The 18,761-nt window shown below is 42.5% G+C and overlaps 1 protein-coding gene across 2 annotated transcripts in view; it reads left to right on the forward strand.

Annotated features, from left to right (window-relative positions):
• LOC115158385 (ETS translocation variant 4-like) overlaps positions 1–17,094 on the forward strand; it is a 29,258-nt gene extending 12,164 nt beyond the window's left edge. The window contains exons 6-13 of one of the 2 annotated variants that reach the window (XM_029707258.1): positions 8,310–8,430; positions 8,748–8,948; positions 9,076–9,461; positions 12,103–12,171; positions 13,413–13,460; positions 14,659–14,831; positions 16,323–16,424; positions 16,626–16,853. In XM_029707258.1, coding sequence (XP_029563118.1) covers positions 8,310–8,430; positions 8,748–8,948; positions 9,076–9,461; positions 12,103–12,171; positions 13,413–13,460; positions 14,659–14,831; positions 16,323–16,424; positions 16,626–16,853 — 1,328 coding nt within the window. Of the gene's footprint in view, positions 1–8,309; positions 8,431–8,747; positions 8,949–9,075; positions 9,462–12,102; positions 12,172–13,412; positions 13,461–14,658; positions 14,832–16,322; positions 16,425–16,625 lie in introns of both variants that reach the window. The other variant, XM_029707248.1, reaches the window with a different exon arrangement.
• Positions 17,095–18,761: the final 1,667 nt, after the last annotated feature.

Below are 18,761 nucleotides of genomic sequence, written 5' to 3' on the forward strand. Positions count from 1 at the left end.
CTCTCTCTCTCTCTCTCTCTCTCTCTCTCTCTCTCTCGTCTCTCTCTGTCTCTGTCTCTCTCTCTCTCTCTCTCTCTCTCTCTCTCTCTCTCTCTCTCTGTCTCTCTCTCTCTCTCTCTCTCTCTCTGTCTCTGTCTCTCTCTCTCTCTCTCTCTCTCTCTCTCTCTCTTCTCTCTCTATCTCTCTCTCTCCTGACTCTCTCTCTCTCTCTCTCTCTCTCTCTCTCTCTCTCTCTCTCTCTCTCTCTCTCTCTCTCTCTCTCTCTCTCTGACTCTCAAGAAACCCTCCATGGGCTCTACTAAAGCTGTTCCAGGGTGTACAGTACATATGTAGTTTATAGAACTCGTGTACTAATACAGGAAACTGTATATCATCTAACATTCAAGGAACAATCATGTGACAGTTGCCCATATTTGAAATGGACTATAGCTACTATGGATGTTTCCTTTAATACATCTCCTTTCATTCTCATGGTTTGCCTATGGCAGATAGCCTAGTGGTTAGAGCGCCAGGCCAGGAACTGAAAGGTTGCTGGTTCAAATACCTGAGCTGACAAGGTGAATAATCTGTTGATGTGCTTTGAGCAAGGCATTTAACCCTCATTTGCTCCAGTGGTCCTGTACTACTATGGCTGACCCTGTAAAACCACATGTTTCACTGCACCTATCTGGTGTACATGACAGTAAAACATCTTTATAATACTATTCACCCTATTTGACATTGCAACTGAGACACAGTTAACCAGAATGATAAGTCACTGGGAAGCTCCTTGACTGGCTGGTGGGTACAGAAGCTTACCACCCTGCATCCCACTGCTGGCTTGCCTCTGAAGCTAAGCAGCGTTGGCCCCTGGATGGGAGACCAGATGCTGCTAGAAGTGGTGTTGGAGGGCCAGTAGCAGGCACAAAAATACAGTATATATATCCCAAGGTGCCATCTTTCGGATAAGATGTTAAACGGGGTGTCCTAACTCTCTGTGGTCGCTAATGGCACTTATTGTAAAAGTAGGGGTGTTAACTCCATTGTCCTGGCTAAATTCTCAATCTGGACCTCATTCCATCACCCCCAGCTTCCAATTGGCTCATTCATCCCCCTCCTCTCCCCTGTAACTATTCTCCAGGTTATTGCTATAAATGAGAATGTGTTCTCAGTCAACTTACCTGTTAAAATAACGGTAAAAATAAGAAGCTGTCACGTCCTGCAGACTTCCAGAGACTGACTTCCCATCCCAGAGATAAACACCCTAATGTAAAGCTCTCCAGATCCTCTCTCGCTGAGTTCAGGTTTGATTACTCTAGAGAAGAACCTTTAATGGTAGGAAATGCTCTGTATAAAATAAACTCAGGAGATTACAGAGGGGGTTTCCTACCTGGCATTCAACCCTGGCTGCTACTTGTTTGATCATTGCCATTAGCTACCAAACTACAATTGGAATCCTGTACAAACTTAAGATCACAAGAGGATAGTAAGAAGAGGTACATACCCTTTTTTTCCCTTTTTTTAACCTTTATTTAACTAGACAAGTCAGTTAAGAACAAATTCTTATTTTCAATGATGGCCTAGGAACAGTGGGTTAACTGCCTTGTTCAGGGGCAGAACGACAGATTTGTACCTTGTCAGCTCGGGGATTCGAACTTGCAACCTTTCGGTTACCTATTTAGGGGTTCACAGCAAAGCTGTGAAACCTATGGTTATTCTTAGATCATTTTTTCCCTTGACATGGTCATATAACTCAAGCATAGATTGGTAACTTTTTTTCTAATTTGGCACACAGAAACTAGAGGCCACGAGTAACTTGGTCAAAAATAATGGCACTGATTGGCCTGTAGGTGGCGCTGTTATAAGCAGCCTCACTTAAACCCTCATGTCCTCCGCCCCGTTTGACTTGAAACTTTGTCTGTAGGTGTCTTTACTCATGCTTAACAAATTAGCCTCATGGACCCATAAGGTCTGTGAGGATCGATTTTGCTCCATCTTGGACATTTTCGAAAACCTCAATCTCTTAACTTAGTTTTAGAGAAGCTAAGGGATTGGTTAAGAGATGTTAAGAGAGTTATTGATCAATCAGGAAATAAGATTTTAAGTGTCAATTTAAGTCCTTTGTAAATCCACTTCACAAAGGCCTCTCAACTTGACACTTTTTAGGGTCATCGAAGACATTACCATGATGAACCATGTTAAGTTTGGCATTGATATCTTAAAAAAAGAAGGAAACTATTCTGCCCTACCAAGCAAAAAGGCCGTAACTGCTCATAGCATGGAACTGAGAAAAATTGCTTAAATTTACCTTGGTATCACAGTACCTTTATGCAGTTACTGCTAACATGACCCCCATTTTCTCCAAAACACAATACAATAGAGGCAGGATACTTGTTCACATGATTAAGCATGTATTTAATGTAGCAAAAATGAGCAGTTACTGCCTTTTTGCTTGGTAGGGCAGTATTAATAATTCACTTTGTTTTTGTAACGATTACACTTAAAATAATCATAAAAAATCATCTTCACATTGACTAAAAGTCAGATTCACTCCAAATGTGGACTCATCACAATAGTCCCTTAAGAGTTTGAGAAAATAACGTTGATGGATTTAAAGATGGCCATACTATACCAGTAGATGCATATTAGCACATACGCTAAAATATGCTAAACAAATACTTCTAAAATGTACCATAGGACCAAATGAAACCACATTTGGAATGTAGGCCCATGGTACAAGGGATTGGTCAAAAGATGGCTGCGTTATTGACAAATCAAAAATCTGATTTTATGTGTCCATTTAAAACCACTCTAACTCCACTCCACAGTGGCCTATCAACGTCAAAAATGGTCATTGATATCATAGACATCCCTAAAATGAACCGCACTGAATTTGGTGTTGATATATAAAAAAAAAACAAGTCAAACTATTAACAACTCATTCTTTGCACATGTAACGCTAATGCTCACAATAATCTTCTCCTTATGAACCATGCGTCAGATTCACTCCAGACTTTGTATTTAGACTCATGATTGCAGATAGAGGAAGATTGTTCCTACATGACAGAGTACTTCCTTTGCTATCCAAATGATCTTGTATTCTTTCTGTCATCCTGAACATCGTTTATTGCTGCTCGCAGCTTTATTTTGTAGTCTTCCTTGATGCTTCATGTTTTTAACTTTGTCTCTTGACGTCACAACACTCTGAATCCTGAATTCCTCTTTGGGTTACACAAAGTAGCATGAGATATTTCTTTAGCACTTAAGCTGCAGAAGAATGTCCCATTTCAGACAAGCTTCTGGTGATCCTCAGTCCTGAGGAGTTCCGACTAGTACCTTAACCCAGCCGAGGACACTTTGTGTGGACGAGGATAGGGGTGGGGAGGGTGTTGTTGGGGTCTCAGGTCCTGAGATTTGTTTGTGGTGGGTTTTGACTGAATAGCCTCCCTCCATGATGATCCCTCCACTTCCTAAAGCACTCAACCAAGACCATCACCTTTCACCCTGCATCCTCCCCCAAAGATTCACTATTTACATATATAAAGTCCTCCTGCTCCTCCCTCCAACCCCATCCATAACCTGGATCATCCTGTGATCACAAAGGGAGTGACTGGCAAGACACCAGGGAAAGCAAGATAAATAAAAAATAATTTAAAAAACGAATCAGGAAGAGGAGCAAACACAAGATGAAAACATTCAACTTTCATAACAAGAAGAAGACTTTCCACATGCCCTATATCCGTCAATTTTGTGGGGAGAATAAGAAAAGCATTTCAGCCATAAACGTCTCTAAAGTTAACAACCCCTACTTTGTTGAGATCATAATTTTACACAAGGTTAGGATGTGTTCACATTTCCAAACCCCCAACACCCATTCCAAATACGAAGAAAGGACACTCTCTCTCTCTCTCTCTCTCTCTCTCTCTCTCTCTCTCTCTCTCTCTCTCTCTCTCTCTCTCTGCCTTAACACTGTGTACCTAATGTGTACAGTATCTGTCCAAAAATATCTAAACACTTCTCTCTACCATTATACATTATGTTTAAGTTCACAACACCCCCTCCCTATATTAGAAAAAACTTGAAATATGAGGATCTTGGTGGAGAAAAGTGTAACTCCTAACAGAGATGTAGAGAGGGAAACCAGAACCATGTGAGCTGGGGTCAAATGTCCTCTAAATAAAACCAATAGGGAAGAGCCATGCTCTCCAAACTCTGTTTATGTGACTGCCACTACTTTATAAACTTTGGAGGCTTATTTTATGTCATTAGGACTTTGGATTTACCTTGATAATGTCACTTTTTTCAAGGATTTGTTAAGCCATTATTTGTTAAATCCTTTTTAAATTGTACATTTTAAGAATCCCTTTTCCGGTTGAAATAAATCATAATTCAAATCAAATCGTATTAGTCACATGCACCGAATACAACACCTTACAGTGAAATGCTTACTTACAAGCCCCTAACCAACAATGCAGTTTTAAAAAATACGGATGAGAATAAGAATTAAATGTAACAAGTAATTAAAGAGCAGCAGTAAAATAACAATAGTGAGACTATATACAGGGGGGTACCGGTACAGAGTCAATGTGCGGGGACACCGGTTAGTTGAGGTAATATGTACATGTAGGTAGAGTTATTAAAGTGACTATGCATAGATGATAACAACAGAGAGTAGCAGCGGTGTAAAAGAGGGGAGGGGGGGGGTGCAATGCAAATAGTCTGGGTAGCCATTTGATTAGATGTTTTCTGATTTTATAGTTTACTCTGATCAAATACAACAAACAATTCGTATGCTCAAAATGTTGGGACATTTCTATTAGAATCAAGGGATATCCAATGTGTCCCAACCTCCTTTGATCTTGAGCTTGAGAAATCAGTTGATTCACTAGGGCTTCGTTAACAGGGAAGTCCGCCAACCCCTGCTAATTGGGGAAGCATGCCAGACAACAGCACCAAATCATACACACTCACAGCCGTCCTATGCTCATATACAAGAGTAATTAATATTGTAGATCCTGACACACGAATCTCCACCCACTTACTGTTGAACAGTGCTGTGCTTCATTCTCAAACAGCGGCCAATGCTCTTGACTCGATGCCGTTCACAGAGCAGAACGCAATGTTCGAAATTAAACAAAAGCAGGGCCACGGCAAAAGGCCGTATGTCTGCCAAACGTATTAGCTGCTCCACTTGGGCTGCATTGTGACTGGACTTGTGTACACTCTACACGCCATGGATTGTGTGTAGTGAGAGGGTCACTGTGTGAGACAAACACATTCCACACTCTCATAGCCATATTGGAAACAAATTCGGTCATGTGCCACCCTGGGTATGATGAGAAAGGAAGAGGGCAGAGGGATTTGGAGGGCTGGAATCCTATTGTGTCTGTGTGGGAAATCTGGGTAAATACTTTTCTAATCCTTTTTGATCGCACTCTAAAGCCAACACTTCCTCACCTGCCCGGGTGTGTCATGGGAAAGAAGAGACTAAAACAATAGGGGTTTTCCCCATTTTCAAGTGTTCAACAAGCTGTCGGTCTGCCTGTCTGCATCTGTCTGTCTGTGTCTGTCACTTTCTCTCTCTCTCTCTTTCTCAGTCTCTTTCGTTCTGTCTTTATTTCCCACTGATTGTCTGTCATTTTTTTTACTCCCCCCATTCCTCTCGAGCATTCTTTTTTTTCTTTGTTGCTCTGTTTGACTAGCTGTAGACGTTCCTTTCTCTGCCATTTACAGTAAGTCGCTGCATTTTCTCTCCTCCCTTTTTGTGAATGGGATACAGACAGTATGCAATTACCTGGTCTTGGGTTTCAGTGTGGCCTGTTCCGTCAGCTCCACACCCACTGCAGACACACATGCACGGGCGCACGCACACACACACATATACACACAGTCGTCCCCAGCTGAAAGTGCACAGCTGCTGCTGTTTACCCTCTCAGGCCCAGAAAAACATCCTGTGCTGTACAGTCAGTCAGTGAGAACCTCCCCTCACATAATAAACACAGCCTCAGCAGTTTGAAGCTCCACTTTGGGTGGTTTGTGTGGCCTTCAAGGCAAAGGTCCCCACCAAGGGAAGAGCTTGATAGAAAGTAGATGTCTTCTGTAGAGTTTGGATTGAAAACGGGGGAAGAATATAGGCTGTACGGAATGAGGAAGATCTAGTAAACATGCTCAGAATGTTCATGCAGATGAAGAACGAAACCAAGACAGGAAATGTTAGGAATTGAAAACCAGTCAAGGTGTGGAGAAATGTGAGAAGCAAAATACAAGATGAACAACTTCTACATTTAAAGGTTTAATAGACAGAAATAGACAGACGTATACATATGGGAAGACGGACACGTTCCTCTAAGAGGTTCGCAGAAAATCTCTCGTCCTCCGACGGGGAGGCCAGACCTTATACTCCTCTTTATCTGTTCATTGTCTCATCCTTCCCTGCCCTGGATCAAAACATTAAATTAAGGCTGAGGCCTAGGGGTTGAAACATTTGAAACATCTTCATTGCGTAAGGACAACCATGGCCGGTTTTATGGCTCAAGGGCTAGATATCACTTACTAAGACCTTTTTTATGGTGACCTCTGGCCTTAAAGAGGGTACCTGGAGGCCAAATTCCAATAGGGAATAATCATCAGAATATTGTTCTTAACAAGTAACATGACCTTGTGAGGTCAAATGTAAAATGTTTCTCTGGCCGTCTCCTTTTGGAAAATAAAGTTATTAACTGAAATACCCAAAATTATATAACATTGTTTGCCAAGGAAATGAAGAATGTATTATGTTTCACTCAAACATCATACTGACCAAAGTGTTGCATTGCCTTTTGCAACAAGCTCTCACAATCTCACTGCAGAACTAGACGTTTATCCATGTTTTTCCATAACGTCAAATTTCAAAGTTGCTCCAAATGTCAAAATTCAAAGGGTTTTTGACACCCTGGGTTGCTCCTCCTGCTCAGTATAGTTCAGTTGCACCAAACGTGTCACGTTCTGACCCTGGTATGAGGTCATTTTTCCCTAGTAGATTGGTCAGGGCGTGACAGGGGGGTGTTTCGTCTATGTGTTTTGGGTTTTCTGTTTTCTATGTGGGTTGTCTAGAGTTTCATTCTATGTTGTCATTTTCTATGTTGTGGCCAGGTGTGGTTTCCAATCAGAGGCAGCTGTCTATTGTTGTCTCTGATTGGAAGCCATACTTAGGCAGCCTGTTTTTCAGGGGGTTTTGTGGGTGGTTGTTTCCATTTAGTCTAGAGTACCTGATGGGACTGTTGTTGGTCGTTTTATTGTTTTGTTGTTGGAGTGTTCTCATTAAAAATCTAAGAATGAGCACTATACACGCTGCGCCTTGGTCTCCATTCAACGACCCCATGACAAAACGTCGAATTTAGAAGGTTAAGGGTTCGACTAGGATTGATCACTCAACCTTCTGTTCCAGAGTCACATAAAATGTAGGCACTCATGGTTAAGGTAAAGGTTAAAGTTTGGGATAGTGTCAAAAAATATATACATAAATCAAATCAAATTTTATTTGTCACATAGACATGGTTAGCAGATGTTAATGCGAGTGTAGCGAAATGCTTGTGCTTCTAGTTCCGACTATGCAGTAATATCCAACAAGTAATCTAACCTAACAATTTCACAACAATTACCTTATACACACAAGTGTAAAGGAATGAATAAGAATGTGTACATAAAAACATATATGAATGAGTGATGGTATGGAACGGCATAGGCAAGATGCAGTGGATGGTATAGAGTACAGTATCTATATATGAGATGAGTAATGTAGGATATGTAAACATATAAATGAGTGTCCACCACTGGGATTGAACACGCAACCTTCTGATCCACCACCCCCGTCCACAATGCCCTAGCACAATCCAAGCCTACTTGATGGTAATAGTATTCACTGTTGCCCCTAGTGGCCTGTTTTGAAGGCATTTCCCGACAACATCAGGACATGGATAGACGTCCAATTTCGAAGTCAGTTTCTTGGCCAGTGCCGTTGTTTAGGTTTGGGTATACTTTGTGTTGGGTGCATAGGAAGTTATGGCTTGTGTTGTGTCTGGAAGAGAGGAGAAAAAGTTGGCGAGGTTAACAATGGCTTCCAAATGAACTGCAGGAATGTGTCTATGCACATGTATGTTTAGGTGTGTTTAGATGTGTCTGTCTGCGTCCCTTGTTTTCAACTGACTGTCACTGAAGCGGTCTGGCACATGTTAGGGATTCCTGTGCGGACGAAAGTGTTTGCTTCGCCTTTGAACTTGATGACATCATAGAGGGTAAAACAAAACTATCCATGTTTGCCAACCTGCTCTTATGTCGCTGTTCTTCTACAGCAGTGGCATTCCACAGCCCGCCAGTCACCATCAAGAAGGAACCACCGAGCCCTGGGTCCGACCCCAGCCAATCCTGTAGCCACAAGCAGATCCCCAATGGAGAGCAGTGCCTTTATGCCAGGTACACATGTCAACAAGTACAGCACTCAGCTTATTATGTCCCGTATACAAACATTCTCGTCTGACGGAGTCAGAGGATCCATAGCAGGTCACTAGTCAACCAATTCCAGTCAATTCTCATACATAAGGCAGTGCATCAAAGAGAGTGCCCAGACAAGCTACTGAACACAACGTGAGTCACTATAAAACATCCATCCCTCATAAGCCCATTTTGTCTTACTGACCTGTTTTACTAATGTTAGGTTCTACTACTGATGCCATGGTAATACTCATCAACCAAATTGCGATTCATAAAGCATGTTTGTGTGTGTTTTCCAGTGCCTACGAGCCGAAGAGGGTTGCAGGACCCAATAAGAGCTCCTGCCCCCAAGGGACGCCCATGTCTCCCATGCAGCATCATTACTCCCCCAAGCCTGCCGGGAGCGCTGGTGGACGGCCTGATAACACGGCCTACAACATGAACTCCCCTGCCGCCTCTCAGCCGCTGCCCAACCACAACAACTACCCCATGAACCCCAGGTATTAACCCCTGTACTGTACGAAATACTTAAAATTGTGTCACAAATCGATACGCCTTTGGTTGGGGACATAATAATATTCTGTCGGCACTGATAGTTTTCATAACCTTTCTTTTCCCTTCTCTTAGTTCCAGGTATCAGGCCCCCTCAGCAGACATGTGCCCCCAGGGGTTCCCCCCTCAAGGGCAGGCCTTCCAGCGCATGCACCCTGCCCCAGCCGGAGGCGGTGGTGGGGGAGGAGGAGGTGGAGGACCAGGTGGAGGTGGTGGCTATCATCGGCAGCACTCAGACCCCTGTCTACCCTACCTGCAGCAGAGCTTCAAGCAAGAGTACCTGGACCCTCTTTACGAGAGGGCCACCCACATGGCAGGACCCGGGCATGGATCAGGACATGGGCCTCACCCACCTCACCAACACCAACAACCCCACCCGCACTCTCACCACCATCCGCACAGGTTCCCTCCTGCCCACATGATGGTAAAGCAGGAGCCAACCGACTACACCTATGAGCCTGGTGAGTGATTAAAACACTGAGGGTCCAAGGGAAGAATGACAGAGATACAACATGAGTCTGTTTTGAATGGCAACCCCCGTTTAATATAAAGAATCTATACTGAATGGCTCATGGTTTTAGGAGGGAAGCTAATCTCTCACGGAGGTCACAGAGTGTCTTTCGTCCCTAACAAATCACAACACACTGACCCACGGAATACTGCAAAACATACCCTAACTAATCCCATATCACTCATGTAGACCTATTCACCTTCTGTAGGACGTAGGATGTATACAATTACATACACATTGAAATGTTACGTGCATATTGCCTTGTGGCTTTTGCTCTCTGTCCTACAAAAGTTCCTTTGAAAAAAAAGTTGCTTTGCGTCATCCTGGTTTGTATGGATAACATTAGAACAAAATGTCCAAACGCAGACACTTCAATGTCTGCTAGAGACCTTGCCCTACCCTCTCCCTACCTCCAAACTCCTCCTTTCAACTCCCTGGCACTTTGCAAAAAAAGGTATTGACTCTTGACTGTAATACAGTTTCTTTCCTCCTCTACACTCCTCCCCGCTCTGTCTCTCCACACATGTCTCACTGAAAGGGAGGCAGAGGAATTTCATTGAGAAAATGGAGGGCACTGGAAAGACTAGAGTCCCCAGTGGAGCACTCTGGGGTGTCGGGTTGCAACAGCGGCTCCCTTTTCTGCAGGCAGATGAACTCATAATGGAAAAATGAGCGTGGCCGCAGTAACTCGAACACTCACTGTGGAGGGAGAGAGGAGGGGTGAGGAGAGGGTGGGGTGGCCAGGGGCCTTGGCAGCCATACCTCCACAGTGCAGCAGCACAGCCCCAAAGCCCTGGCTGTTCCCTTTAAAGGAAAACTATCTTTTGCTATTTGTTTTATTAGTCCATTGTTGATATAGTAAAAAATGTTATGCATATCAGAAATCAAGTTTTCAAGATATATCACTTTCAAAATACAGAAATACATATGATGCAAAATGCATCATACCGGCTGTATTTATATATTTTGAAAGTGATAGGAGGAGTTGAAGAGGCTGGTGGGCCTGCCTGAGACGTGTGCCGCAGATAAAAGGTGGCAGCTGTTTTTCTCGCTCCGAAATGCTATCACAAGGACCTCATTGTCATACTTGAGTAAAAGTAAAGATACCTTAATAGAAAATGACTCAAGTAAAAGTGAAAGTCATCCAGTAAAATACGACTTGAGTAAAAGTCTAAAAGTATTTGGTTTTAAATATACTTAAGTATCAAAAGTAAATGGAATTGCTACAAAAATATACTTAAGTATCAAAAGTTAAAGTATGAATAATTTCAAATTCCTTATATTAAGCAAACCAGGTGGCACAATTCCATTTTTCTATTGTTTATTTGCAGATAGCCAGGGGCACACTCCAACACTCAGACATAATTTACAAGCAAAGCATTTATGTTTAGTGAGTCTGCCTGATCAGAGACAGTAGTCATGACCGGGGATGTTTTCTTCATAAATGCGTGAATTGGACCATTCAAAATGTAACAAGTACTTTTGGGTGTCAGGAAAAATGTATGGAGTAAAAGTAGGATTGTAGAGAAGTAAAAGTAAAAGTTGGCAAAAATATAAATAGTAAAGTAAAGTACAGATACCCCAAAAAACGACTTAAGTAGTACTTTAAGGTAGTTTTACTGAAGTACTTTACACCACTGCTGAAATGTGACCAAAATTATAGATAAGTGCACCACTAGCACATAGGCAGTTATGCGGATCAGGCTTGTGAATAAAGTTATCTTTTTCATATTCAAATGTCCATCTAGTAAACTAATGTGTGCCATTGTGTTGTGTGAAAGACACAAAATGGCTACGAAAGCTGGCGACACCAGCCAGCACACAATTGACCCTGGTGCTCTCGTCCCAAATCTTCCCATCACTCCCCAGTGGCAGTCTTCCCTGGCTGGCAGTGATATTATTTACAGTGTGATAGAGTGCTGGCCCGGAATGGAGGGTCTGATATACCCCAGTGACATCCTATCACAGCCACAGCACTGCAACTGCACTCTCCAGGAGTGAGTCACCAGGCTAACCACACCACTGAGAGGCAGAAGAGGCAGGAGACTAGAGCTGCTGCACCTTTCACCCACTCTGGCCTCCTCTTGCCATTCATGCACTCACTCACACAGGCACACATACAGTACACTGTATAGGCGATAAGAGCAGTTTGTCACCAACCGGAGCGCAGCCGTTAGCAAAAGGCAGAAACATCTTTCAATGAATAAAACTTTAGGAAATGGACATTTGATTGGGAATTTGTTTTGGGATTGATAGAAGTATGAAGAGCCCATCCATTTGCAGTGTGGGATGGTTGAGTCAGGTAGAGGTGTGTACAGGTGGCTGGACAGAGTGCTGACAATGCAGACTCACATTCTCTACCAATACACTAAACTATACTGCTGCTCCTCCCTAGGAGCTAACTGAAATTAAGGTTTTGTCCTTGCGATTAAAACAAAATATGCACATTAATGCTCTTTGTCCCCATGGATATTGGCCTAGTATATATAGACTGAGGAAGGAAATCCATCTGTACACTGAAAACTATTTTATTGATTGTTTTGATACACTGCATTGACCAATAGGTGTATGCTTGTGTTTCTGCCCTATAGATGTGCCTCGATGTCCTTCCATGTACCACCACAACGAGGGGTACCCCAACCCCCAGCACAACAATGAAGGTAAGCAAAACCGTGTCTGGTGTAATTCATTATTACCTGTTTTATGCATGTATAAGCCCGTCGTAGATACTACAGACATTTATGACAAGTGTTATAATGCATTATGACTGCATAATCATGTTGTTGTTATTTACATGCATTCCTTATTACCAAAAGTCTGTGCCAAAGGTTCATGGCACTGAAGATAGGATGCGGGATGCTACGTGTACTGAATCTCCCTCTCCTATTCTTCATTTAAATGAGGCCTGGTTACTGGCTGTAGCTTTGCGGTCATTGGCTAACCAGCCCAGAGTGTCCGTATTTCCATTGGCTAACCGGCAGTGTGTCTATGTTTCCATTGGCATAGGCTCTGGCCTCTCCCATGCCCCAAGAATCCCTGGATAAATATTACTCCTGGAAAAAGCCAGAGTATTCTTCCTTGAGAAAAGAAAAACAATCCTCCTCTTCACTCCCTTTGTTTGTCACACCATTTTGGGTCATTCTAGTTCTTGTCCAGCATAATTTCCTAAATAAGTGAGAATTCAGGAATTGCTCTTGAACAGCCAATCACAAAACAGATTGTATTATTATACAGGCATTCTGCAGTTGCTTCATCCATTTTAGCCTTTAAAATGAATGATATATACCCATTGATTCTTTAAGAATATACCTTAGATGGCTCCTTTAAAAAGAAAAAAAAAAATTTAACCTTTATTTAACCTTCAATTAAGAACAAATTCTTATTTACAATGACGGCCTACTCATGAGCTTAGTTTAACTGTCGTACCCCATCAGAACCCAAAATATAAACTTGTTTTACATGTAAACAAATGTAAACAAACACTGTACCGTCTCAAAACAAAACTAGAATGTTGATATCATGGATGGTCAGTCCTTGTATCCATAGCTCTGTCTATGCGTTTGAGAGTGGTTAAATATCTCCAGACCCATCCCTCAGCCTTTTACCAAATCAGTGTTGAGGTGCCCCCTTTAAGAATCACAAGAGTATTAGACACTTCAAATCAAAAGTATTATTAAAACAAAAGTAAGAGGGAAGATGGAGTCCTTTTGAGATATTTAGTGTGCGGAATCCTCCCATTCTCACCAAGTGCTCTACACATTCTTGTTGAAGTGTAAGAGATACATGAACCCAATATAGTCATTCATTTAGTGAAAATGTGATCTGAGATATGGCATGGTGAACAAGCTACAGCAACACAAGACCACTTTAAACACTAATAACAACCCGTCTTTTATTACAGGCTATCTCTTTGAAAACGACTCCCGTGTCGTTCCTGAGAAATTAGAAGGTGAGTCTTACAACTCCTTGCACACTCCAATCCACTCCAATAGGTGTCACCGAGATCAGATAATGGTTATTGATGATGGCACAGAGGGTGTCCACTGTCAGTTCTCCATAGGAGAGACATAGAATCCACTCAATCACACCACCTGGCTCTCCGTTTGGGATCGAATACCTATCGCTCACAATAATCTTCCCCAGTACGTGTATCGGTATCAGCACTATATCACTGCCAATAGTATCAGATAAAGTATAGCTGAACAATAAGCTTTAGAGTTATTTTTTGGGCGTAACAGGCTCCTGGTTGGAGCTGAGTTAGTGGGTTTTGTTTCCCGTGCTTGAGGTAGGGACCGGGCTCCTGTGTCATGGAGAGCAAGGTGATAGTCAGTTTCCCATGGTGCACTGGGGTGACTGATGTGAGCGGAGAGCCTGAGGGCTCCTGCACAGGTTAAACTGGCGAAACACACTGGGTTAGAGTGACAGCTACTTACAGTGACAGTCCCCATGTTCCCACACTCATAGTACTGTATATTGGCACCATTCCCTGCTTCTCAAGATAATTCACCAATCAACTGTCACTCACAATGTTGCAGTTACTACAGTATCTTAAGCCTGTCAAGGCAGCTATTGATTGTACTCAACCAAAATTACAGTCTTATTCTTATCCTATTAGTAATGTTAAACAAGCTTTGACCACATTGCCATACCTGTCATTAGCTGTCCTATGTCAATGGTAGGGCTGTGACGGTCAGTCAAATGATCACACGCGGTCACTGTGATAATCGTTTGAATAGCAAAATGAATAACTAATTCTAATAGATGTATTTATTTATTATTAAAATGCACATTTTGTCCTCCACTCCTGACTACATGTGCTGCAGCTGCAGGGAGGGTGGCGTTGCCTAGGCAATCAAAGACTTGTTTGCTACAACACCTTGCTTGTTTCAGCAAGGAGCAACAAAGTTTCATCACGTTGTAAAAAATCCATGTTACAGCAGAAACAGACTCAACCACACTAATTCCCAGAATTCTTTTTGTTTTGTTAAGGTCGGTTATTTTATTTTCATGAAGGTCTTCATCTATAATTGTCTGTTACACGATTATACAGTAATTGTACCATCCCTAGTCAATGGTAGCTGCATACTTCCTCAAACAGTCTGAGCCTCCAGCCTAGTCCAACCTCCAGCATCCCTGTTCCTCTCCAGGTGAGGTGAAGCAGGAGGGTGGTAGCGTGTTCCGTGAGGGGGCCCCGTACCAGCGCCGGGGATCCCTGCAGCTCTGGCAGTTCCTGGTGGCCCTGCTGGACGACCCTGGCAACGCACACTTCATCGCCTGGACTGGCCGCGGCATGGAGTTCAAACTCATCGAACCTGAGGAGGTAAGGCCCAACCTACAGTAACTAGATCTACAGTTACGTCATATTGTAAGTCCATTTGGGATCTTTGCTCTATGTTGAAAAAAGCAAGAAGTAGAGTTCAAACTCATCGAGGCAGAGGGGGTAAGGCCAAACCTTAACCCTAATCCTAACCCAACCAGGGTCTAGACTAGTACATTTACAGCATTTCTGTTACGTTTCCGTTAAGTCCATTTTGGGATCTTTGGCCATTGTTTAGAAACGTTAGAAGTAGCTTAAATTCGCTTGCTATATGCTGCAGGGTCAGTCAGACAGACGTAAGAAGCCTTTAATGCTGATCGTGTATTGTCGAGAATAACGTTTCAATGTTTGAGATTGTTCCTCCCTCCCCCTCCCTACTTCTATACAATCCCTCTTGGGCCATGCACTGATCTAAACTGCCAGGCGCCCATTAGCCTCCATGCATTATTTACCAATCGTAACAGTAGATACACACACAAAATGGAGGAAGAGCTTCATCACCTAATATTCACTCCTTACATCACATTACCCATAAGTCAATGAAGTGTATGAGAGGCGCTTTTGAAGTTGAGGGCTGTTGACTTAGAAATTCATTTACCTGTTTGAATAAACTTCTAAGACGTTTATTTATAAGACATTCTGATACAATGATACTTCCATTATCTGGTAGCTGTACGTAAATAATTAATACTGCAAGGTTTTTACAAGAGCAATTAAGGTTGAGTGTGCACTCAGGATCAAAGAGAGGAATCTGCTCTGGGACATTAGCGTTCCCTTAAACCTCCGAGTCAGGAGTCTAATATGCCTCTTCTACACTGAACTCTTCCTAGTGACCAGAATGTTTGTCAACAACACAAAGCTCATACACACTGGTTTCACTTCACACATCGCTTAGAGATGTGAGACTTTTCATAGGTATTGGAATTGACAGGCTGTTCAACGGAAGGTTGAGACAAATTTCACGACGCCGCCTCAATGAGAACCAGGCACCAGACTCTTATTTCACTGCGCACATTGTGGGACTCTGTTTGCATTCAAGTGGTGATGGGTTACATAAAAAGGAAGTGAATCCACATGTGGGGACTCGCCCTGCTTTTGACATGATGAGTCAGTTAGCTCAGAGAGGAAGAGCATTTCAACTGGTTACTGAGGACCCCTAGTGGTGGCAGTAAAACATTGCAGGCTGAAGCAAGAAAAATTGTGTTGTTCCTTCTAGGGCAAATGATTTGGAATTCATTCATATTGGTTCCTGAGTCCTTACTCCATCTAAACTCAATCTATATAATAAAGTATAATAGGGGTGTCCTTTGACAGATGCTAAAAACATTGTCTCCTTTAATGTGTGTTCATTCACCTGTGAAGAGCAGAGGGTCTATCCATTGGAGCTGAACAGACCCAGATGCATAACCACCTCTTTCTCTTCTCCCTATGTTCCCTTCCTCCTCTTGCTTTCTCTTATCCCTCCCTCCTCTCTCGTTCCCTCTCTCCTCTCAGGTGGCCAGGCTGTGGGGCATGCAGAAGAACCGTCCAGCCATGAACTACGACAAGCTCAGTCGCTCTCTGCGATATTACTACGAGAAGGGAATTATGCAGAAGGTACAAATGAAGGCTTTACTCAGCAGTTCCGATATGCCTCTGAGAGTGGAGAGACTGCCTATCAGTTTGTTGGCTCTTCAATTCAATTTCAAAGCAATGTTTTTATATGAAATGGCTTATTTGTTCTGTACTTGCATTAGTATAACAACACCAACGAATGAACATGTCTAACAGAGAAATCCATTTCCTCTGTGTTTGCAGGTGGCAGGGGAGCGCTACGTTTACAAGTTTGTGTGCGAGCCCGAGGCCCTCATCTCCCTGGCCTTCCCCGACAGTCATCGGCCCGGCCTGAAGGCCGAGTTTGAGCGCTACGTCAACGAGGAGGACACCGTGCCCCTGTCCCACATGGACGAGGGAGCCACCTACCCCCAAGAACAAGCCCCACCAAACATGGGCGCCCAGCCCTACTCCAAAGGCTACATGTACTAATGCTACGGCCCCATCCTCCAGATTATCTCTGTAATATCCCATAATACCCACCTATTGCACATGCCCACCCCATTCACTTGTATATAAGGCTATGGTGTTTTTTTGTTTTTGTTTAAATTAATCTCATTAGGGATTTTTGAGTTTTTAAGAGCTGCATTCCTCTCACTTCTGAGGCCTATTCAATCCATACACATGACTGTGGTTAAAGAGATTGCTTAATAAAGACACAATATTACTACTACTTTATGTGCCAAGACGTTGTTTTACTCCTCTGATAACATTGTGGCAGATTGGGAATGGCTACACAGAGGGAGAATGGGTGTTATCTCAAGGTACGGAGTCATTTCTAAATCATGGACATCAAAATCAATTAACCAAACTGAAGTCAAAGTCGGTGACAAAAGAGCACAAGCATTTCCTACCTGCCATTTCCTTTTCTGACGTTATCAGTGGTCACACCTTATGTCAACTAGGAAACATGATTACTACAAAGGTTCTCAAAGGTCAGACTGTTCCTCTTCTAATATATGCGCACACAGCACGCTCCAGCTGCAATGGGACACCTGAAAATTCATAAATTAAAAGAATCAGTTCAAATGTAAATTTGACATTTAAGTCATTTAGCAGACGCTCTTATCCAGAGTGACTATTTATTGCGCCTTTATTTTATCAGGGAGTCATACTGAGACCAAGGTCTCTTTACAGATGAGCCTTGAATGACAGAAAATACACACATCAAACTATAAATACAAAATGCAGGCAGAAAGAAAGAAAACCACGGTCATAAGAAACAAACACATTCATCAGTAATAAGGTCCTCAATCAGCTTTCTGAATTGCCCTAGAGGCACCAAGACATCACATTAAGAACATTTTGAAGATTGTTCCACAAGTAAGGTACATGAAAACTAAAAGCTGATTTACCTAACTCAGTAGAGACCATGGGAATTTCCAGGGTTAACCAGCCCTGAGACCATGGGTCTCAGTTTAGTGTCTAAAGTTTAGTAATGATGTTAGGTACAGTGGGACTTTTTTTGTAAAAGGGCTTCATAAATGAAAACATAGCAACGTATCAACCTACATGACATCAAAGAGGGCCAACCAACTTTCTGGTAGAGAATGCAGTAGTGAGTACTAAACTGCATGAGTACAAAGCGTTTTTAATGAAGAGGAAGCTGCGTTCATAATAGAGGATGTTGCCATAGTCTAGGACTGTCGATTGAATAATCTGCTTTCTACTATTTAGCGAGAGGCAGGACCTATTTCTATAGAAGCCCTTATTTATTCTCAGCTTCTTCACTCATCAACATTTTTCATCTATCCAGATGCCCAGATATTTGTAAGCAGGGACACAATCAATATGGAAAGCATTCAAAGTAAATCATCAGAGTTATTTTTATGCACTCCAGAGAACAACATATACTTAGTTTTATCTACATTCAACACGAATTTCAGGTCAATAACGTTTTTCTGTAATACAATGAATGCAGACTGCAGTTCAGATAGAGCCTGGTCAACCGTGGGGGAAATAGCACACGCAACAGTATCATCGGCAAACAAGTGCACGTTATAATTTTTTACAGACAAGTAAACAATAAAAAGCACAGGACCCAGAATCGGCCCCTGCGTGACACCATTGACAATATCCAGGAAACCTGATTTAACACCATCAGTAGATACACATTGAGTTCTATCCGTCAAGTAATTGTTAAACCAGTTACATGCAGCCTGGTCCAGGCCAATTGAGGAAAGCCTCTGAATTAGCAGTGAGTGATCAATAGTATCGAAGGCCTTTGACAGGTCAATGAAGAGGGCAGCATAATGTTGCCTTTTATCCAAACAGTTAACCACATCATTTATAACTAGGGATGCAGCAGAGACAGATCTATGACCTAGTCTAAAACCAGAC

This window comes from Salmo trutta, chromosome 2, assembly GCF_901001165.1.
Source record: "Salmo trutta chromosome 2, fSalTru1.1, whole genome shotgun sequence".
Lineage (NCBI taxonomy): Eukaryota > Metazoa > Chordata > Actinopteri > Salmoniformes > Salmonidae > Salmo > Salmo trutta.